At 43.9% G+C, this 23,790-nt stretch overlaps 1 protein-coding gene across 2 annotated transcripts in view; it reads right to left on the bottom strand.

Moving 5' to 3' along the window:
• Positions 1–21,561, bottom strand: part of col5a1 (procollagen, type V, alpha 1) — a 50,708-nt gene extending 29,147 nt beyond the window's left edge. Inside the window, exons 1-4 of one of the 2 annotated variants that reach the window (XM_011604694.2) lie at positions 21,108–21,561; positions 10,565–10,732; positions 5,751–5,964; positions 5,316–5,478 (exon numbers count right to left, since the gene is read on the bottom strand). In XM_011604694.2, the coding sequence (XP_011602996.2) occupies positions 5,316–5,478; positions 5,751–5,964; positions 10,565–10,732; positions 21,108–21,222 (660 nt within the window). In that variant the 5' untranslated portion in view covers positions 21,223–21,561. The remainder of the gene's footprint in view (positions 1–5,315; positions 5,479–5,750; positions 5,965–10,564; positions 10,733–21,107) is intronic. The other variant, XM_011604693.2, reaches the window with a different exon arrangement.
• Positions 21,562–23,790: the final 2,229 nt, after the last annotated feature.

Genomic DNA, 23,790 nt, shown 5'->3' with positions numbered 1-23,790 from the left:
GCCAATGGGATGACAGGAACTTCAAACCTCCGCTGAAACACTCTGTTTTTCTGATTTAATTCATTTCTTTTGCAGAGAAAAGTGAGTTCATTTCGTCCAATAACTGTATACCATAGTGTACATTAGCATCTTTGATCTATTAACATTTTATGAAAGTAAAATTAGGATCAGGAATGAATAATAATAACTGTGAAATTAGCCTGAGTCTAATGTGATACAGCAGAATCTGATTTAACTTGGTCTTCGGAGCAAGAGCTCTTCCTTTCAACACCCAGTTCTTCACAGATTCTGCTGCCAAACCTTATATAAGACTGGTTATGCAAGCTCTGCGAAACAACAAAAACTTTATTCCATATTCTTCGACCCGATGCCGAAAAATAAAGCGCACAAAAAGTGGACGTGTGACCAAAAAATCATGCTGAAATGTTTGATTAAAGGCCAAACATATAGAGAAACAGTGATCCCGGTCCAACCCCTGCTGGAGCCACTGAAGGACACACCATCATTTTTGGCTTTTTGGGAGGGAGCGAGAGACATTCAGGCTCCTGCAGCAGAGCAGAGGTGCTACAGAAAGAAGCATTAGACGACAGTGGCTTGACGCTCACAGCATCCTCGTCACTCAGCCGTACCGTGACTCCTCCTGGCTGACGATCCTCCGTGCTGTGAGCAGGTCACATCACGCGATCCGTGATGGATCAGGGCCGACAAGCAAATCCCGAATAATCCTTAAGGTTCAGTTTACTTTGCTTTGTGTTTTCCCTGATTATTATTTATAACCCCGGCCTTTCTCCTTGACAAACCTCGCCCTGTTTGGCTCCTGCACGTTTGTCTCTGGTGGGAGTTTTGGTTGTGTCCAGGTGGGGGCAGAAGAGGGCTCTAATGAGCAGGAAGCCAAACGTGACTCCAGCTGTACCTGACCCACAATCCCCCAGTGTGGAAGCAGTTCACAACCTTCCTGAACATCAGCTGTACAACGCCTGCAGACGTGCTCCCTGACCTTCCTGCCCATACAGTTTAAGCGAACGCTCGAGAGAACTCGGGAAAATATTTTTTTTTTAATTCCAGACTTTCGAGGGTTTAGGCTCAGGTTCCACTGGAGTTTGCACTTTCCGTCTTTAAAAGAACAAAGACAAAGAACCAGTCCTCATTATGTCTTTGTACCCACAGGGACGACCGACTCTGGTTATCACACGAGGAGAGCTTGCATGCTAGCTTTTCGGGACTTAACTGGGCTTAAATCATATTCACAAAAAATGAGTGGGGGAGCCGCACAGAGTGAAATAAAGCTCTGTGAGGTCTGAGCTCTGGCTGCATTTTAAAGGCATGGAGCTTCACTCCATGTGTGTGCAGCGAGCCCTGAGCTCCGGCCCAGGCCTTGAGTCTCGCTGCCAGCCACCACCGGCAAACTGACAGTCCCACAGTCTGGGTACGCGCCAGCCTGACCACAGAAGCCAAACAACACATTGCAGCGGTCAGGCCTTCGCACACAGACCATAAATCAGCATATGGGAAAATGTGCGCCGTAACAGAAAGATACCAGGCGAACATTGTTTACCTCGTGTTTACAGACATCGGACATGTACAAAGCACCGCTCCAAATAATTTACAGAGTGAAACCTTCACCAGACGTGGGCTATGCCTTCCCCCGCAAGCTCCTTTTCCCCTCCAGACTGCATGAATCCCAACACTCACAACAGCTGCCAAGTCCAATAGTCGCGTCTGCCGCAACACTCACCAGACAGCACCTTCACCATTCCCTCACCTCTTCGCTATTGCCCTGTTTTTGCATCCTGCCAGAGGCCTCAGCGCCACCCCCCATGCCTCGCCAGCCATCGGCAGCCCTTAAGATTATAATTCCGAGTCTCAAAGGACTACGATCAGCCCTACTCCCATTTCCCGTTCACTCCGGGTAGTGGAAACTGAAGCCGCTGGCCTCACCTAACACACGTAGATCCAGCATGTTTGCTTTGGACATTTGCTGAAATCTACATAAAAAGTGCTGAGGGCACACTTCACGTTCTGCTGACACGGTCAGGGGATAACGGGGGTAATAAGGGAGTAGAATACAAACACCTGACCTTCGTTAGAGAAATTCTCCTAATTATCCACGGTGGAAACACCATCTTCCGTGGGGTTCCTCACACTGATGTCTCATTCTTCAACCTGGATTTTACATGGCTCAGCAGCGAAACATGTACTTCATACCCAATCATACTGCCGACTTTGATAGGATTTGATTTGTTACTTGATTGAAGAAAGGTACATCACCTTTATTGTAGTCCAGATTTTAAGTCAAGTTTGCAACAGTGAGCGCTCGAGTTAAAGTATTTACTCATGACTGATGTTTTAAATATACATCTGGAACGCTTCAGCCATTCAGATGTGTCAGAAAGCATCTTGAATCCATCACAGGCCTCCATGAAAAATGCACGATTGCTGCTTTTGTTCTTAATCTGCAGAGGCTCATAAATTATCTCTGACACTAATGTATTGAAGCTCACCATGTTATATTGCCTCCAACTTTTACCAGTTAAATCTTTTTTCTGTCATTCAAAGTGCCAAATACAGTTCAGCATACTGTCCAGTCTAATTAGAGGAGAACCATTTTTCCATATGTAGCTTTTAGCATTAGTTAGAAAATTTCTAATTTGTTGTTTTCGTTTTGTTTACATGTTTGTGACTTTATCTTTAATCGATTACAAACATTTGAAATTTGCATTTATTAAGAAATTGATTTCTTTAGAGGACCAAACCACATTCCTGGGAGAGTTCTTTTGTGGTTATTATAGGAAAGCTCATAAATAAAGCCCACTGCTGTAAAGCTCTGGTGAATCTCTACACCTACCTGGTCACTACTCGGCCCACATGCACGGGCACCCCCTTCTCCTTTTTGGTTCACCCTGGGACACCCTATCAGTGGATACCAAGGAAACCTCTGGATGATATCATGTGGTACAGCTGCTCTTCCAAGCCTGACATCAGAGGGGAACAGTGTCTCATTCTTTCCTGAATACGACCCAAAAGTTCTGGCCTCCGTCCCGGCCCACTGCTTCTCCTCAATGCTTAAAAAACCTCAGTGCTCCCACATGTTTCTCTGCCAAATTTTGTTTGTTCTGCGATAGGAGTCACCAAATGGTTGCTCGCACTTCCCTGGTCCAAGGCTAACTTCTTATCCCGTGTGGGTTACTTCTGAGAGTGGTCTGTCTGTCTGTCTGTCCGTCTGTGCTGTTCAAATACCAAACTGTGGAAAACTGGAGCAAAGGGACATTAAATTATCTCTGTTTTACAGTGAGTGTAAAACTCAGAAGATAGATTCTGGCCATAGATTATGATCCAAAGGCCTGATCCATCCGTTGAGTATGAATAAAAGCTTCATTTTAGCTTCATTATATTTTATTTTATCAATAAACACGGTTCCTCCAATGTTTCTGCAAGATACATATGCAGAGCTCAGGTGCAACGTGTGATTTTTTTCATGTCAGCAAAAATCTGACCCAAAATAAAGATGAGGGAGGTGGGGCTTTTCCCAGAGTACTGCAGCCGTACCAGCAGAGGGCAGCCAATATCAAATAGCGGCAAAGATTAGCAATGACTTCTATTATGTCAATCCTAAGATGTGAAACAAAATCATAAATATCAGAGGTGAAGATTTTCTAGTCACTTTTATGTTTTTCATCTATTTTCTTGGTCTTGAATTGACAGAATTAATTGGCCTTTTTGTTCTGAATCTTTCCATTTGTCCTGTTGTCATACTCCGCTTGTTGGTAACTCATTCTGGCAAAGGTCAGCACAACTCAGACTAAACTGAGCCACGGGAAGAAAGGAGGAAGGAGGAAAGAGAGAACATAATTTGGAAACTATGCGGACACATTTTTCCATTTTCTGCACACACTGGAGCCTATCATGTCCCCCAGCTGGCAGACGCACAGCAGGAGGGCCTTTAACTACAAAGATATCTGCCTTTTCCCACGTTTTCACGGTTAGGAACTCAAACCACTTCTGTATTGCATCGATCTCACGGGGACTTTGCCAAAAGCAACGGCAAAATTAGGGTAGAATTACAACTGTGAGGCATAACATACTGCCATCGAGCTGGAGTTAGTGGTCATTAGCCTTCAGAGAGAGAATAAAACAAACATACAGCGAAAACATCTGCATTTACTCGCTGCCTCATAAAAAGGCCTGTCAGTGCCTTGAGGCAAACATAAATGCAATATAATATGGTGCTCTGCTGTATGAGTCTTATGGAAACAAATGTATAATGAAGCATAACAACTGCATAGAGTACAGTAAATAAATGGCCTTTATTGCAAAGTTGTGAGTAATAGTGCAGTGGGGGCTGATGTCATATTTCATTTTTTTTCTATTCTCACCAAGCAGCAGAGCGGTGAAAGGTCAGCTGGCTCAGCATTTGTCACATCAGTCAGCCTCTGTTACTAATTATTATTGAGGGCCTCGGCCTCACTGGCTAATCCCCCCCCTTAAATAAGCACAACTGCGACAGGACAAAGACAACACTATTCCTCGCCTTTTGCGTCGATGTGTGCGTGGGGGTCTCTTGCCGGGGTCATGTTTAAGAGCCGCAAATATCCGCACAAAAGCTTGTTTTTAGGAAGCCTCCAAACCAAATGTGTCATTCCTTACATCCGGCGTCAGCAAAGAACGCTCCCAAGGTGTCGATGCCAAAAAGGCTTTCCCTCGCTAGCCAGACATTCCTCTTTCATCTGCTGCCACAATGAGGTGAAGGGTGGCTTCTCTTCAGTAATGAAAGGTTGTAAAAGAACAAATCTGTGCAAAGTTTCAGAAAATAACTACGAAACCACAAACTAATATTTTGACTTACGGCTGCTAAGTGCACAATAGCCCCAATCTGTTGATGTAGCAGCAACAGCTACATGATTAGAGAGCTCCAAGACATCATGTTTATGTCGGGAACAGCTCAAATATCCCCTAAAATTGCTATGTAAGGTTGGAAGGAATAGACTCAGATTAAGCAACGTGTTTTTTGGTATTGAGGACACAGCACCACCAACACCAGTCTATGTTCAATAAGGAGATATTTACAAGCTTTTTAAGACCATAATTGTGGGCCTGTTCTGGCTCTCTGCCTTGCTGTGAGCCTAAGCTGAAAGGACTCAGTAGGGAGAGCATACCTGTGTAACTCTAAAACATGGAAGCATAAGAAAAAGGCAACAGAAGGAGATCAGAAAGACATTGGCTGGAGATGGGTTGCAAAGCAAAGCAGAACGTGTGTGCAGCTCAAATTAGAAAATACAGAGGTTAAACAGGACCCACAATCCCACGACTGTACCTACCTCAAAGACTTCTTCATCAAGTATTCTAGTTCCAAAGACGACAATTCCCTTTGTATCAATGATAGGGCTGGGGCTTCGGAGCAGTTTCTGGGTGGTCTTCTTTTTACAGTCCAGAATGAGGGTGATGGTCTGTTTGTGCACACTGATGGCCACTCGATGCCACCTGAAAAGGGAGGTGAGCTTAATTCACACACATACTGGGTTACAGGTTGGCCACTCACACAGCTAATGCACCCCTTTTATAATGGACCTCCATTTCAAATTCAAATACATTCTATAGTGAAAGAGTCCAGTTTGACCCGTTCTTCAGCAGAAGACACATTCAAGGACCTTGCAAACCAATATTACAAACAAACTAAACAAATATTTTGTCCATATATATGTATACAGTGTGTTTTTGGGTTTTTTTCTTTTAGAAATAGTGATCAAACGTACTTCCCGTCAGCAAGGTTGACCCCTCTGAACAGGGGATAGTCCTCAGGGCTGGGTCTGCCAGTGTGGTCCTCATACAGGAACACTGGAGAACGGCCCACTTCCAGGCCGAGCTGCTGGATGCCCTGTTCATTGTAGACAGACAGCAGGAAGGACTGGCTACCCTTCTTTGGTTTCACCGTAGCCAAGATGGAAAAGTCCTCCGGGAAGGCGTCACCTGGCAGAAGGACGGTGGGTTGGACAGAGCAAAGTGTGTGAGATTTGTCGGTCAGCCATAGCCATTTATCAGCCCTAGATTGAAGAGAATACTGCATTTGATTCAAGAATTCTGTGAACGTATTGTTATTTCCTGAAGAGAGCTCGTGGATGTCAGCAGGGGAAATAAATGTTCAATTGTTGCCACCTCGGCTGGAGATGGATTAGACTGAGAGGACATGCCAAAGGGATTTATCAACGTAAGAGGGGCAGCTGGCAGCTAAAGGTGGGTCAACACAGTCAAAAGTCTGAAACGGAAACTTTTCCAGCACAGCAAAAGTATGAGAAACTTAATGGCAAAAGCATGTGATCCTGGGAGACTTTGTCAAAGCAGGAACCCCTCCTCTCTCATCTGAGCGAGCTAACAGGCACCAAGACGCTCCAGCAGACGGCTGGAAATTGGAAACGACTGTGGAAGTGAACCTTAAAGGGATAAGAGGGAAAATGCCCTGCAAATATGGAAGTTGAACTAGCGTTAGCATTTTGGTGTTAAAAGCTTCAGAGTCTTGTTTTTTTATATGGGCATCTGAGCCGTCTCAGCTATTTCCTTAATTTTGTTTTCGGAGACACATCTGCCAGACAGACTGCCTCAGTTGGGTGTTCTCAGGCCGCTCCTACAATCTGAGAAGGCTGCTGCCAATGCGGGGGTCAGACTACACTTGAAGCACAGCTTTTTTGATCTTTGCCCTTCAGAAAACAAACAAAAAAAGAATATCCAAACCATAATTGTTGTAAGAGACCAGCTATTTAGATTGTTTGAGCAAGAGGAAAGAAAAAAAAAAACCACTTGGACGCCAGTCGCAGATCCTCTAGAACTGGCAAAGCCGAGCCTTTGAACCAGAAAACAGAAGCGGGTCTGCGGTTTCACAACACCATCAAGCCCCTGACTCCTTTGGAATAATAGCAGCCAGACGTTTAAATGCTAAGCTGGAGTGACTTTGTTGGCCTGAATTCTTTTTAAAAAGGCATGATAAAATGCAATGGGAGGGGCTCAGGAGAGAAGGAAGCAGAGACGTATCAAACTGTGTATTTGTATTTTCCTCTCCCTACTTTCTTAATGCCTCCTCTTTTCTTGAAAACACATCATGTGGAGAGCACATGGCTTGGCAAAGAGCTCTCAGGAATTCGTCTTGGCACCCTATGAGACACTACTTCAACTGACGGATACTTCTCTACCCTTATTTATGGCAGGGATGAAGAGGGATGAAGAGGCGAACCCGGATCGAAGGGGATCAGACGTGCAGCCTTTCCAAAACCTCACACGGAGGAATTCGGGGATGGATGGATGGATGGAGGCTTTACAGCGCGCAGGTTATGAAACAGAAGTGACAGGATGTGACAAAAAGAAAGGAAAGGAAAGTTTGTCGCTACATCCTGTTGGCATAGGCCACGTCTGCAGCAGAGACGATGACTCGGCACCAGCTCGCCAGAGGTCAAGGGTCAGCTGAAGGGTGAAAGGGACACTAGACAGAAGCGAGCGGATGCAGATTAGGGACAGAAATGAAATGTCACACATACGGAATGTTAGCATTAGCATCGGTTTATACTGTATGCTGCCCGAGACGCATCGTAACACTGGGGAAAGGATGACATGAACAAAAACAGTCGCTTGTCTCATTGTCCCTTCCTATTCATCTAACAAAGCCTGTGTGTGTTGTGATGGCGGGTTGGGGGGCTGGGGGGAAGGGGGGGTTACACCAGCTCAGGTTTCCCCGGAATTTCAGGTCACCAGATGAGTGATGCCTCATTCCCCATTAGGTGGTTTCAGCAAAGCACCAAGCAGGGCTGGTGAAACGAAGTCTTCTTTAAAAGGAGCGCTGCAGTTTGTATCCGACAGAAACTCCTTAACGAACCATCCGCGGCCATTAAAGTCACCGCGCGGTGAATTACACCAGCAATGAGTGATGGCGGAGAAAGCCTCGCGTCCTGTAAGAGGTCATTCAGTCAACACGGTGTCCAAATCCCTCCATTTCTGCGAGACGTGCAGCATTCCAGCGAGATTGCGAAATTGCTACGAAGACAACGGGAGTTGTTGTCTGTGGGTGTGCAAAAAGGGGGGAAAGGGAGGAGGACGGGTGAGTGATCTTCTGGGGGGGTTCTAATGAAAACTCATGTTGGAAGGGCTGAAAAAATGAGCACGTGATCAGGCTAAAGGTGGGCTTGCACTAAAGCGGTTCATTGCAGTGGATATGGGAGGGCTTTTCATCAAGTCCATCCCTGGAACTGCTTCATGGAAACTTGATGTTGAAGAAGAAGCTGACACTCAATAGGGTTCAAGATGATTCGATTTACCTGCAGAACACATTTCCCTCCATCTGCTGGAGGTCTGAGGGATTGGCTGGCGCAGAAAAGGCTTGTCTGGGGTTAAAACTGGAAAATCAGAGTCCCAAGAAGACAATGATTCTGTCCCAGAATGTCTGGGATACTGTGCGATCAAAACTTGATTGAGTGTTCCTCATTCCTCTGAGTTACAGCTGCTTAGACTGTCAAAACTTTGGAAATGACGGCTGTCCACCGGGTGGCAGTTATGGAAAATACAATATTTTCCTCCCTATTTCCATTACTATGAGTTCTGTCTACACCCATCTGCCTCCCGTTGAGCCACCATCTGTGTTGCAGCTTGGACGAGCGTAACCAATGTTCTTTTTTTGTCCCCGGTATTAATGGGAATGGGTATTAAAACACACAAATCTTAGCAAGCTAAAACAACAATCATTCCAAACCTTCGCCATATCTCATATTTTAGCAAACAGAAGGACCATTTTTGCTTCAGGAGCTTCGGATTTCAGCTGAATTTGCAAGTAGGGCTCCTCACAGTCAGTGCGGGACGTTTGAATTTTGTTGGCTATGTTTTCAGACATAATATTCCTCCTGAAATTATTACATCCACGTAAAGAGCAATTAGATGAGACAGCCGACGGGCGAGGTGCCAGAGACAAACAGAGCAAGACGGCTCCATTGGTCCATTTCTTCACGTCTCGCTCCCATTCGAAAGGTAAGAAAGGACTCTTCTGTTTTTCCCGGCCTCTGTAGTTTCAAATGAATCATCCCTTCCACATGTTTGTCCAATGATTGCACGTCTGCACTCGCTCCTTTCCGACACATCATCACGGGCTGTGGTTAAAGGGTCGCGGGCCACTGTTTTCTCCATCATGGCTACTGTGGCATTTTTGTACGTTCAGAATATAACGACTTTGTGTGCCTCTCTTTTTCTCTATGTAGCATTGTTTTACCTTTAAGGTGGCAGCGTGTCCTGTTGCTAATTGAGGGAAATTTCACCTCCAGGCTTTGGGCCAAAGTCCCAACTCGGTTGCAAATTTACAGTTAACCAGCCTCAAAAAGTTGGATAAAAAGTTTAACTGCCTCCTGGAGTCTAATGGCTGAGCCGTTTCTCCACCTCCACCAGTGTTTCAGGAGCTAGGCATCTCCTCTTGTTACCTTACTTGCCCTTTCAGTCGTGAACTCTTCCAGATTTGTGTGGGACATTTTTTGGATTAAATGAAGCAGCGCTTGTATAATTATAGCATATAAAGCTAAACAGTGTTCTGCAGCCATAGAGCCTCAAAGAGAAGTGCATTTGTTTGATTGGAGAGCATGATAGAGCAGGCCATGAGATCCATGTGGCTTGACTTTAAGCCCAAAAGAAGAGCCATGACATGGATCAAAGGTCCACCAAGGCCACTGCAAAGCCTCAGCGGAGCAAGAATCAGGCTCCCTTCCAATTCAAGCTCTGTGGCAGCTTTGCTCACAGGACGGGTTCTCATTATTTTGGCCTCATTTCTTCATCTTTAACCACATTCCAGCATTTTTCCCTCCTACATTTCAGCTAAACAGACCAAAGAACTAGTCGTCTCGGCGACAGAAGAAATGGTTTCACTTGGATTTCTTTTCGCTGGTAAAAATCTACTGTGTGAAGGAGTGCTAGGAGAAAGTGATGACGGGGGGGGGACTGTGAGACTCGAGGGAAAATAAAGGCGGAGAAGGGGGTAGGACATCGAGGAGAGATTGTCAGAGAGGGAGGAGAGGAGAGAAAGCAAAGCAGAGCGCCATGGAGCAGGAACCCAAAGCCACGTCAGCACAGAAGAAGTAGGAACCCCCAGACATCCCTCCCTCCCTCCCATCTCCCACGCACACTGCTTTCTCATCACCCAGCTCCCCCTACATTATCAAAGATGTGTTTCTCATGCATCTGGTCCGTGTTTCCGCTCACAGATTTGCCTCGTGTGTGACAAATAGATATAACCAGTCCACAGTCAGAACTGTCCACGTTTGTCTTTGCAGGGCTTACAGTTACAAAAAGAAATGTGCGCATGCAGGATCTGTTTAAGAACTGGACCAAGTTAGAGCATAGCTGAGAAGAATTATCAAATCTAAGAGCCAGTAAAACCAGTAACCTGGGGGAGATTATAAGAGAGGGCCAGGTGGGAGCAGATACATGTGAATGTAATGTTGGGGTGTTTGGAGGGCATAAAGTTGTCCAGATGGAATTGTGGCGGTGAGAAAACTTTGGAGCTGAGATAAAAGTCAAGTAAATGTGCAACATCTGTGGTGTGGGTACTCACCTGGATACATCTGTTTGGTGGGAGCGCTGAGCTGGGCATTTCTGGATACTCTGTAAGCTACATCGGCTCCTTGTGTTGACCTCCGATGTGAGCAGAATCCCGTTGTTCTTGTAACACCCTCAGGTAAATTGTGAAAGTCTAAAATCTTCAAGAGGTCTGCTGGTTCCGCTGGAGAAACAAGAGAGACCGACTGTAAAAAATGGTGTTGTGTTCTCCTCAAGTTGCATTTTACAGCTCTTTAAATTGTCCAGACTGACAACTTCATTAAGTTTACACCTCGTCTGCAACGCACGTTTAATCCTGATTCATTACCGCAGTTTTCTGCTGACTCACTGTGGACTGTTGCGTTTCAGAAAGTAACAGCGATGTTCCCTTTTTTAGGTGAACAGGACCATCGTTATGGTTGCAGCCAAACCCATCATTTCATACAGGGTTAAATCCACTCCTGCCCTCTTTTGGCCACAAGCATGCTATTAGGACACTTTCCGCCCAGTCATCCCAGCTGTAACCAGGCCACCACAAGAAGGAGACTGGGTCAGAACAATGTGACATGGGGTTTGACCTTTGCACCTCAGCCTCACATGCAAAAAAACCACCCGGGGCAAACAGCTGTTGGAAGGATACACGCTGACAGCGAGCCGCACAAAGACGCGTGCTAGCATGTAGCCACATCCCAGAAAAGATGCGGGGAGTTTTTAAAAAAAAAAAAGGAAACCAGGAGATGTTTATAGACTTGGACTTAAATAAGCACTGAGATTGTTTTAGAGGAGGGAAAGCACTAAAGCAAGGACACAAACGGAGGAGGTATTTTACAGCACATCGTCTAACAAGTAAAACAAAAGCAGTGCTATTCTAAGGAATGCCCTTTTTGGGTTGTTAAAGCGACTGTAAAGAGTCAAAGTACAGCCGCCGAGTTGCAGGGACCACACAGGACTGAGGAAACCTTTCAATAGATCTGTTCATTTAAGGGTCACAGGGATGCCGTGTCAAGGCTTTTACACAGTCTGCGGTGCCCTGCAACAGCGTCCAGCTGGTTCGCATTACGCACAACTCACCCGGAGCACCGATCGATTAAAAAAACTTTAAACAGACCCCTGATATTCTGAAACAGAGGTCTCCTTTTAGGAGGGCTTTGGGTGCATGTGTGCCCCTCCAGCTGTACAGTAAATGTGAATATAAACTTCCTCCTCACGAGCCTGACTCCAAATTACTATCAACAGGACAGAAACAGGATAAAATAAAGCTCGCCGCGAACACAGAACATGGAGAATAAAGACTGCCAAAACAAACCAGGCCCAGACACGAGTTGTTTAGATGAAAACACAGAAACAGACGCACAAATTCGGCATGGGGTAATTTCCTAATCACGCTTTCATCTCCACCGCTCGCTCCAAAGCCAGCCCACTCTTCCTCTCATAAAGGAAGTCTCTTATCAAGTCCAAACCTCTGTAATTGGAGAGAATGTGGAAGTGTGCAGACAGCAACAGTGCACTGGGGCCTCCAGTCAATGTAAAAACCCACATGGATCAGGACTTGGACCGACTCCTTAGATTAACCAAAGCGGTCTGAGCAAGGGCGACGTGTCTGTCATCATGTCTCATAATGAATACAGAGTCCCAACCACCACCTATCGAACACATGATGACAGAACTTCAACTAATGAGCCTGTGTCAGGGCAACAACAGTGTAATGATGTGTCAGGATGTCAAAAACACTTTTATTACCACTGTACAAATTTGTTGCTCATAATCACCTGCACATATTCAAACATAATTGATACTACAACCCATCATTTTCATAATTGCCGCCCTAAACTTTAACGATCCAGAGCCGTTACATTTTATGCAGCATCAAAACATCGTCTGTAAAAGTTAAAGGAGGAAAGTGGCGACAAAAGCAAACGGTCACTGCTGGAGTCAGTACAAAATGTGGAAACTGAATTTAACGTTGACTCTCAGGGAGGTTAATACGCGATCAGCCGTAACCGGCCCCAATTTCATCTCCTCTGGAGCCACTTCCTGCCACACAAGTGTCCTCAATCATGTTATTGATATCCTGTTGTATTTCATGGTTTATTATTTCACACATGACAACAATGTGTGAATTAATGGGCACCTGCAATATCAGTTTTATAACCCCCAATGGAGCTAAAGCAACTACGCGGCTTCTGCTAGGTCACCTGGAGGTGAACCAGGTAGAGGGGGCCAATTAGCAGTTTAAACCAGGAGACAAGGACAGTGAAAGTTAAGGTAATACATCTTTGTCCTGACAGCTTCTGTGACACCACTCTGCATCCAAAAATAGAGCAAAAACCTTTTCTGGTGGCTGCTAAATTTAAACTCATGAAGAGAAGAAGAGAGGGCCTGAGGGACAAGGTCAAACTCAGTTCCAAACACTATTTGCTACAGCGTAAACGTCCCTCTGCTCTCACACACATTCATTCATGGAATTCTGTCACCGGCAGTCAACCTTTGAGCGGAAGCGCCCCTGACCACATCCTAACCCGCAGGTATGGGGCCTCAGTCCCACCTTTTAAACTAAGATGTTTGCCCACTTAGTGTGGGAGATCCCTTGGCAGATCAACACCTCAGCCACCATGATGCTAAAAATAAGGCTCCTGCTGACCACGGACCCCTCACAGGGCTTTTTACACGCACATGCAACCTGTTTATGTGGCACGTTTGTGTCTCTATGTGCTTTTGTGTCTCTACCTTTCCAAAAAGCAGCAGAACTAATACTGTGTCACAACTTTTTGAGCATTTCAATGACCTCTTCTGAACCAGGCAGAGGGTTCTTAGGTGACCCTCAGTTAAAAACAAGAGTAGGTATGATTAATAGGCGCCCCCCTCCCCCTTTTCTGTCTCTGCAGTAGCCTGAGCGGCAGATTCATAATCCCTCTCACGGCTCGGTGCCAGCACTGTGGTGGATCCCATTCCCCAAACCTACCCATCTATCCTCCATTTGCACAAATAGTGGCTTGAGCACCATTTTCATTTGACAAAAAGAGGGGGTGCCGGCCGGCGAATTAGGACATTTTACGTGGCGGGGGGGTGGGGGGGGTTGGATTAACATTCTTCTTTCTTTCCCTGCCCCCCCCCTCCTCCTCCTTTTCCTCCTCCAACCCTTCCTGAAGTGAGGCCTGTCTCTCCAGACACATGCTTGACCTGGCGCTGAGGACATGGAGTAATTAGCAGCCATAAAGAGGACCCTAACAAGCACAGCTGAAAACAAGAATGCCCAATGAGAGACTTCCCCCTCCTAGAGCGCATCACACACTTGGAGGGTGTAAGAGTTATTTTTTTATATTACCTGAGCCTGTTATAAAACGTTAATTAATGCCCAATGCTGTGAAGACGGAGCGTTTGAGTAAATACAGCAGGATACACTTAATTATCTTTTTTTATCTATGCTGAATTGTATATTCTGTATAATATACAGTTGATAAAAATGCAATAAAATCCTGTTTTCTCTCCATCTAACATTATTTATGAAGCACCTGTTACAACTAACATTGACTCAAGGTGCTTCACAAAAATCCAGACCCTCAAGGAAGCAACAGGAGGAAGGAAAAACTCCAGGCTCACTGAGGATGTGTAAAATGATCTTTTTCCTTGAGCACTATGCTTTCATATCACACATATTTTGTTGAAATGCAGAAACAAATAACAATTTAAAAAAAAGAAGCAGGCTTGTGTGGCTGCTTCTGTATTTCATGTGACCAGACCTGGAAATCATTCTGCAGGCATTATCCTTGCTACACTGGATTCAGAACACACACAGCACAGACATCCTGTGAGAAAACACACACACACAGGATGCATGTGATAAAAGTGCAAATTTCACTGTCAGTTTGCATTTTCAGAACAATGCCAGCTTGACTAAACTTTCCAGAAAACAGCACGCTGCATGTGCGTCCAGTCAAACATTTGGTGGGGACGTCAAACTCAAAGCTGATAACAGAAAATGACACTAATAAAAGCTGATAACAGAAAATAACATTAATGACATTCAGAATTTAAAACTGTTGGCATCTGTTCGGCTCATTCAACCAGCCAGTCTGCTGCTTTGCAGAACTCTGACCCGGTGACCTGGTCTGAGATCGGCACGTGAACGCAGCAGCAGGGAGGAAAACGAAGAGGAGGAAATGAGAGGAGAGAAGTGAGATCTTTCTGTTTATACACCGAATGCCTTCCTTCCTTGTCTTGGCCATGATTGTTCTGATTTTCCCTATCCGATGTGACCCTAAAAAAGGCTGGAATCACAGGAAGCGTACAAACGAGATAAGATGGTGGAAAAAAAGAAGTCTTGCATTTAACAAATCGATCCAGAGCAAGGCTGGATCAGATAGGAAGCAAATAAACAGATATGTATCAGAAGGACGGCATTTTAATCCAGCATTTCCTGATCAAAGCTGGTGGTGAAATCTTTAACAGGAGGAATGACTTCACTGTCTCCATAGCATAGACTTTTCCTCATTCTGTGTCTGGTTTTGAGGGCTGGCTCGTGAGGATGTGATGATAACAGTCCTGCAGCCACTGACATTAGGCAGCCATCAAACAGCCTGTCTCACTTTCAGGGATTATGGCAGCGCCAAACGCAGAGACAAGAATAAGAGATCCTGCACAATAGCCGAGCCACTGGGGAGGCAATTTATCGAAAATGGAATGAACAAACCCAATGACCTCTAAATGTTTCTGAACCAATGATGGAAACAATGGCTGAAAATAGATTTTTAGAATATGTCACATGAGGGTAAACTCCTGTAAATCACAGTTGTGGCTCCTGATTGATGTTAACAACTAAAGGGTCTCCCATTATTTCCAATAACACAAGGGAAAGTATAAAAATACACTGTGTAATGCACAAACAAATCTGCTTATTAAACTGTGGTTATTGGACTAATCCCAACCAACAGGAAATAGATAAAAGCCACTATGATGGACACAGACAGACAAAATACTTGTGTGGATACAAACTAAAAATGACATTGATATTTCTGTTATGGACAAAAACCCATACTTATTAACTTCTATCTGTATTTTCAGTAAGTCAAGAAGAAACTAGCATTAGCGAGGCATAAAAAGAGTGAGGAAATAGCAACTTTTTCAATTTTCTCTTCAGGTTAGAGTAATACAAATACAAAGTAGGCCATATGTACTAAAAAAAATAAAAAAGCCAATAACACTGAGCTCACTCCTCACTGGAACTGGAATCAGCAGCTGTGAATATTCAAAACCTGACCCATTACACATCCCTGATTAAAATAAATGTGTAAAAGATTTATAAAACACAAAGGAAAACCATGGAAAGTAGTTGTAAAAACGTTTCCCTGTCTCGGCCTTGAACTGCTTTTTCCATCCTCTGAATCATAATCTTCCATCTCTCATCGTGTTATCTGCCATGCAAAAGAGAGAAGAATAAAAACAACAAATACTCCAAAAGATGAGAGACAACATATGAACATTTGGTTCTTGGACAACAGTCAAACCTCATTTCATTAAAAGCTCATCCTTTATTTTCCCAGTCACATCCAGTTCCTGAATCCGGACACGGGTCCAGATTATGACCAATCAATAATAAATTCACTATTCAGGATCAACGCCAGCCTCAACCACATCCACGTGCCTCATTTCCAGCTTCACAGAACTACCCGACTTACGCGGGCATAGATATTGTCAACACCGAAAAAAGAGCTTTTTCCAGTTTGGCCCCCCGTGTTTATTTTTTCCGATTTCTTCTGGTTAAAAAAGCTTACTGAAGGCTAAAGCAACCAAGAGGTTAAAATAATGCTACGCTAACAGATGACAGACTATACCGCAAAGCCCACAAGCATGAAGCAACATCATTAAGTGTCTGCCTCATCCGTCTCTGTCTGTTCCTGTTATGGCCTCACATGTGAAACCAAGATGCAGAATCTTTCCAGACAGTTCAGGATGTACCCTGGTGTCTCCCGCTAGTTGGACAGACCTGTCTCCATTACAATCAAGGCAAAGACCAGTAGCCAAGTTCTTAGCTGAATAGTTCTGATTAGTTTTATTATTTGTACTATTTTTCTATCTTGTTTGCAGTTAAACCTCATCCCTTGGGGCAACAATACCAAAATCAATTTAGGATTCTTTTTCAAAAAATGCTGACTGGGCAAAGTCAAACCTTTCACAGATGATGCTTTTCCATTTAAGCCCTAATTTCATCACATCATAAAAATTAATACGCCTGACAAGCAGTGATCAGGACCCTTTATTTTCACTAGAAGTGAAGAAATGCTTACCCAGAGTATTTCTATTGCCCAGGCTGTGGCTGAGCCCAGGCTGGGGAAGGGGGGAATGGGGTTGGAAAGGATGAGTCACACATTGCTCCGTGCCGAACGATTATAATAAGCCATTACAGAGAAAAGTTCTGTTTCCCAGCTGAAAGTCTGCCTGTAAGCCTGGACGAAATTTGACTCTTCAATATGCTGCAACAACACATGCAGTTAAAAAAAAAAAAAAAAAGATAACATGCTGGAATGGGACGGTTGCATCATGGAGACGACACTTCCAACGTTCACATCACTCTGGCAATGGTGACACCAGATGCTGCTGCCTCCATTTTGTTCTGCTTTGTTTGGCATGGAACACGGAACACGTTGCCCCCTTTCAGCTGTAATTTGAACTGAAATGATCCATATTTGTGGGAGCGTGCAAAGCGGACACCAGCTTCAGCTGCAACACCTTCAGAGGAAAACCATCCATATCTGGCTCCAAATCAAGCATGGCTGTGTCATTAGCACAGAGCGCCATTGTGCAGTCACGGCGAAGCTGCCCCTTGATTAATCTAGGGGAACAGTAGGCAGTATACCCTCCACAATATAGCAAATAATGAACTACTGTATTTGTACTGCACAAAGGGTTTCATAAACCCTGACAAGAGGTCGAGACTTCTGGTGCATATTTTGCATTATCCGCCGCGTTGTTAGCAGGCGGTCGCTGCTACTTTAAAGAGTCCTCCCCGCAAAAGCTTGCATTTACAGGCTGAAGGGGCACATGCAGTTGTGGGGTCACTGGTTTGCTCCACAGTCCAACTGACTCAGAGTCCTCCCCGTTGTGTCACAGCAATAGATGGCACACCAACTCCACCCCCCCCCCCACCCCCCCCACAACCACCACTCCTCATCTGATTGTGTTCGTCATGATTTAAGAATGTAAAGCCCTGGACAACAGGCCAATGTGTGACTAAAAGGTGATTACTGGACTGTCAGCACCTATTTCCTACTGCAGCTTTTTACAGAATACTACAATAAAATGTAAGGAAGTTACAGAGTTTGTTCTGGCTCCACATGCATGATCTATATAAATTCCTTTAGAGGACCAATAAATAACCAGCCGTGGGCCAGCTGTAATCGACCTTTAACCCACCCATAAAGCGTTTTATTTCAACAAAAAGGACCGTCAAATGACCCGAGAAGGTGCACATCTGCCCCCAAGAGCAAGAGAGCTACCATAATTTTAGTGCACTAAGGGCGTAGATGTTATTTAGTAGGGATTTTTTTAAGAAACCAGTTCACTGAATGGTGTATTCTTTCGGAAAAGGCAACAGTATTTTTGCACGGTCCCCCGTTCCACCGCGAGTGTGGAAAGAACATCTGGAAGAGATTTTTTCTGGCGCTTTCGGAGGGCTTAGCAGACAGCACAATGGAACTTATCGAATCCAGATGCGAAGGTGCTCAAGGAAACAGCGAGACCTTCTTCTATTTATCCCTCTCAAATGTACAGAAAGATGACATAAATATCTGTGTCTGATGCACAGCACAGCACCTCAATCATGGTCATATTTACAGATTAAAATAAGGGTCCACATCATTACTTTATTATCATTGGCATCTTTGGCCAAAATCCATCCCTGTTTTCATTTGCACAAGGTATTTAAAGAATGTTATTACAGTATTTTTGATGACTTAAGTATGCTGCACAACCAGGCTGTGGTCTGCTGTGAGCGTTTGGTACCGATGGTGTGTTCATGTACTCTCCTTACAGGGTTGTCTTATTTCTGACAACAAAACACCATGAGAATTTTTTTTTAAAATGTCAAAACCTACTCTTTTTGCTCAGTTTTGGTCTGAAAAATGGACGCTTGTCATGTCAATCGTTACATAAACACTGCAAAGTTATTACACGACTCTTTTTGTCAGCAGACAATTAACTAAAACAAGAAGCGCCTCCAGCAGATAATTTCTTCTTCAGGCAGTGAAACTGTAAACCCAACAGCACTGGCAATCCCAAAGTCCCGACCTTCACCTCTGAACTCTGACCCCACTCTTCATTCTTAACCTCTGTGTCTTACAGGCCCTCTGTTATTACCACTTTTCATATGGATCTGAGGTGAGGTCTCCTCATTAGGGCCAGGGCCATGTGACCTCCCCTCAGAAGTGTGGACGGTGACTCACTCTCTCTCATAAAGCTTGACTTACGCTCAGTGCAATGATCCTCTATGACCTCAGGTTGCCGTTAACTTCAAACAACTGGCTGCGCAAGAAAAAAACTGTATCCAAAGACCAAACTACCACCCAGAAATATATTTCACTGGTTTCTAAACTGCTAAAACACTATCACATTCATGAGAACCTAATATTTTTATATGTTGACAAATTATTAGTATCAATGTGAAAGAGCCCTATAGGGATCTACCCTGTGGTTTGCCTTACCAATAGGGTGAAGTTAGCATCTTTCAGCAAATCCGCTGGGAATTAAAATGCTGTCATTTTTTGGTTTTGCAATCACAGCAGTTTTTCAGAAGCTGGTTTCCTACCACAACTAGATTGCATGGTACCTACCCGGAAAACTGCACACAAAATCATCAACTGCCTAATTATCACAGTGGGGTATTTAGCCTAGCGTTAAAATGTAAGTGGTGGGAAAACCAAATGTAAAAATGTAGTGGTTAACTTTTAATGGTGGTATACATAGAAATTCAACTCCAAGTGAATGGAGACTCGTCTATGCTGGATTGACTGATAAGATTTTGACAATGTATTTACCATCATATTGCAACTTCTTAACAAGACTGGGTCGAAAGTCAGGTACTGCTAACATTTTATGTCACTAAACTTTATTGATTTATATCCAAAATGAACAAACTTGAACAATTTTGATGTATACTGTAAATGCTTGTTTATGGATTACATCTGACTATGTATCTTAACATAAAAAAAGTTATTTCTGGAATAAGTCTGGGCTACATTTTTAGCCTAGCGATGGCTTCAACAGGAAGTTTTTGTATATGCAGACGCTAGGAGGCAGGTCTCTGCAAGCTCACAGATGATCCTAGTTCCCCTTAAGGCTCGAGGTCATCTCTGGTGGGATCTTTACAGCTGGCAAACTAGTTAACTATCTGTAACTATGATTTGTCAAAGATATCTTCAAAAAGTATATCACCGCAACACCTCTAATCTAATCTAAATCCACACTGCAGCTAAATCATCTTTACAGTGCAAAAGACAGGACAACAATGCAAGAAACTGGGGTCGGGACGTTGGGGTGTTCACTTCTCATGTGTTACGTTTCAGGAATTGCACCAACGCTTTTGAGGATAACTTACAAAAAGCTGGCTCTTTGCACATATAAAAAAGTTGATTAAATCCAGCTTGAATCATCAAAGTGGCTTCTGTCCCATTCTTTCCAACAAGCCAGCAAATCTCTGCTCCAGCCCCTCCTCTGTCCACAAAAGTGACCCAGATTTAGAAAAGAGTGGGTATTTTTTTTATAAGTCACCCAAGCCAGTTTTATCAGCAATGTTTGCTGCATGTTGCTAAGGTTAGCCTCTAAAGATGCGCCGACAACATCTGGACCTTTTTAAAAGGACTGAGCTATATATTGAGTCTGCTCTGGAAAAGCATCCCATATGTCATATAAGTCCACCTGTTCACCACAAAGTCCATGTCAGAGCCCCTCATGGCGGACCACCAACCATGTTAGGCAGCCTTGAGGTTCTAATAATACACAGAAGAAGTCCCCCGACCCCCCCACAGAAGCCCCCTAACAAACTTGGCGATGGAGCAACAATAAAAATATTCCTTAAGACTTTAACTTTAAAATCAAACTTTGTCACTTTTGCCAAATGTGTGTTATTGGGGTTTCTGCTGAAGAGGCTTTGCATCGTGATGTTGGAGCCCTTTGGAGGACTCCACCCTGCCACTCCAGACTTCTGAACTACAGCACCTCCCTCTCATAAAAAAATATGCTCATCCCTCTGAAAAGTTTACAGAAAAGAAGCTCTTTGATCTGCTCCAGAAATATAAAACACACATTTAAGTTTGATCTATGTGGAAATACATTAAATATATGGAGTTTAATTGGGCTAATATATACATCTGTATCTGCAACTGCTGCCTTTCTGCGGCATTTTTGGACAATTTTGGAAACTTTGGAGAGTTTTTCATGACTAAAATGCAAAGTGATGACTTGAGGAGGAGGGGCGGATATCCCGCTGATCCACAGAGAAGCAGAGAAAAACTTTTTTTTTTTCTTTCCACGCTTGGACCCGCAGATCCGAGGCAGCCGCATCTTACCTGAACTCGTTTGCGACGTGACAAAAAGGAGAATCACCGCTAAAGTGATGTGGGCGTCAGTTATCCTCCGTTTTACTTTCCATCTTATATGGGTATCCATGACCGCCAGGAGCATCCACCACAAGTGGATTCACTTTTCTTTCCTTTTTTTTTTGCAACCTGGAGCAAACAGTTTAAACGTGCAAAAGACTTCTGCTCTGGACAATGTCAAAAGCCAAAAAGTCCCCGAGAAAGAGAAAAGAGGGGGAAGGGGGGATTTGTCGGTATTTCTCAAGCAGCCATAAGGGATTGTTGTGTGCGTTCCTCCAGTTGACGGATGGTCAGCCGTCTCTCCCGCACAGCTCCTCTCCTCTCTGCTCTGCTGAGCTGTGCCGCAGCGCTGCGCCTCCGCTCAACAAGTTTTGCCTCCTCTCTCAGGCGTCACGTAAAGCCCCCCCTCCTCCCTCAAGTCCAAACGGGGGCAACACACCCACTAATACACTGCCCCTCCACTCCACCCCACCCCCTAACCCCCTCCTCAGGGCTGTCAGTCAAAGCGTGGACAGGGAGAGGGGCAAATCAGAAGAGTCTACCCCTCCGCAGCCGCGCTGTCATTGGCAGGAAAAGTCGAGCGAAAGTTTCGACGCCTACTTTGGCTGCGCTCTGCGCTGTTCTTCCAGAGATCTGCAGCGGGAAAAGCAAACTGGAGTACTGCGGTTCCATGTGTGCTTCATGCCTGGAATATCGGAATCAACATGATGAACCTGTTAAATTGACTTTCATAGGGTGTCATGTTGAAAAATGACACTTGTAAAAGCGAATGTCATCTGCATAACAGTTGATGTCCTGATACAGAAACTCTTTTCTTAAAAAGATCAAATAAGGGGGATGTATCTGTCAAAACGTTTTATGAACAAAACTAGTCACAGAAGATGTTTAGAATATACTGGTTACACAAAATAAAGCCGTGTAAGTATCAATAGATTGATGTTCTGAAGGTAATCTGATAATAAACTGCACGAAAAACAGAATTAGAGTTTTACACACATGCAGTTAGTGCCATATTATGTATTAGGAATATTGATATTATCTAAGGACAGATAAACATAGATAAAAGATTTTTAATTAGCAGTAGGTCCAGCTAATGTTCATACATTTCCTAATGAAAACGTGAACTCTTTAATGAAACAGAACGGAACTGTAGGAGGAAGCTAAACATCATATTTCCAAAACAAAGTCACTGTTTGTTGCATTCACTGGCCTCCAACTAACATAAGGACTGAATTTAATTTTGTTATTACATCTTTTACATTGACTTCTAACAGCATATATCCATTATTTAAGTAAACACTCTGATTATATCCTCTACCAGTAATCTTGAACCAATAAACACAACATACAAAAGTCAGATCACCATCTAGTTCGACCCAGCACATCACAATCTGCCTTCAATCAGATTTGATCTAAGAAGAAAGAATATTGTGTATAGTTAAATATTTACATCATTTTCAAGATGTTATCCATGTTCTAGAGCAATTGTGATAATATCTTTCGACTGCAGTGCAAAAGAAAAGGAACTTTTGAGATGAGACATTCAGGTACCTCTGCAGTCATCCCAGGAATGGCCAAAAATGGCAGCTGCCTTTTACTGGCTGTCATGTGGTTGCACCCGTGGGGGGCGGAGGGTGCTCAGCCTTCCATTAATGGCCAGTAAAAGTCGGGTATTAAACTCAGTAAACAAACAGCGGCATCGCCGCAGCCACATCTGACACCACGTCACACAGCACAGTGTAAGATTAGAGCATCTGTAAAAGCTGATGAGGGAAATCTGGCACAAAATTTGGGCTTTTTCGAACTCTTTCTTTTTTGTTTTTACCACATTGCCACATACATGCAACAGTATTTTGACTGTGATTTGGCAACAACGTTAATATGGATCCTTTAAATATTTCTGCACCCTGGTGCAAGGTTGTCCACTAACCATGTCAAGCTAAAATTAGCCAGAATTTATCATTGACATAGATTTGTAAAGCTGGTTCATTCCGCAAAATCAGAAAGCAATTTTTAAATCCCTTTGCCACAAACACACCTGAATCCAGAACTTCTCACACTTGAAGTTTTCTAATAGAGGCAGGTCACATGTTTTTAGCACACAGCTAGCAACTGACTTGACAAAAAGCTAAGAATTTAGTTTGATACAGTTGGGTTTTTTTCCTGTTTGTCAGTAAGATGAAGCCAAAAATGCATGTTATTTTCATTAATGTTTTTTATTGGCAAATCCTCTTTTTGGCACCATCCAGCTGAAGACCTGGACGTGTGAGTGTTCACAGCTTCATTCAGCGTTATTACTTATCTCTTTTTGTTTGAATGGAATTCTTTGTGCTTTTCTAACTCAAGCACTTTATCTCAGTGTGTGAGACTTAAAATACAAGGAGGATTTTTAGAGGGACGTCTTTATAGGCCGAAGTTTAAAGCAGCTTGCATCTGCTTGTCTTCCTCCACCTCCAGGTCCCGTAAACCCAAGCATTTCATTTGCCAACAGCTTGTAAAGATAGTTCACATTGAATTACACACATTTAAAACTTCTTAAATCTTTTTAATGCCCCCCCCCCCCTCCCCCCCAAAAATGGACAGTGCATAAACATGCCACTTTACATTGACCCAGCAGGACAACTCCATTCAATGATTTTAAAAACAAGAAGCT

The sequence above is a fragment of the Takifugu rubripes genome, chromosome 6, assembly GCF_901000725.2.
Source record: "Takifugu rubripes chromosome 6, fTakRub1.2, whole genome shotgun sequence".
Classification (NCBI taxonomy): domain Eukaryota; kingdom Metazoa; phylum Chordata; class Actinopteri; order Tetraodontiformes; family Tetraodontidae; genus Takifugu; species Takifugu rubripes.
The sequence above is the reverse complement of the archived record's forward strand: the minus strand, read 5'-3'. Positions and strand labels throughout refer to the sequence as shown.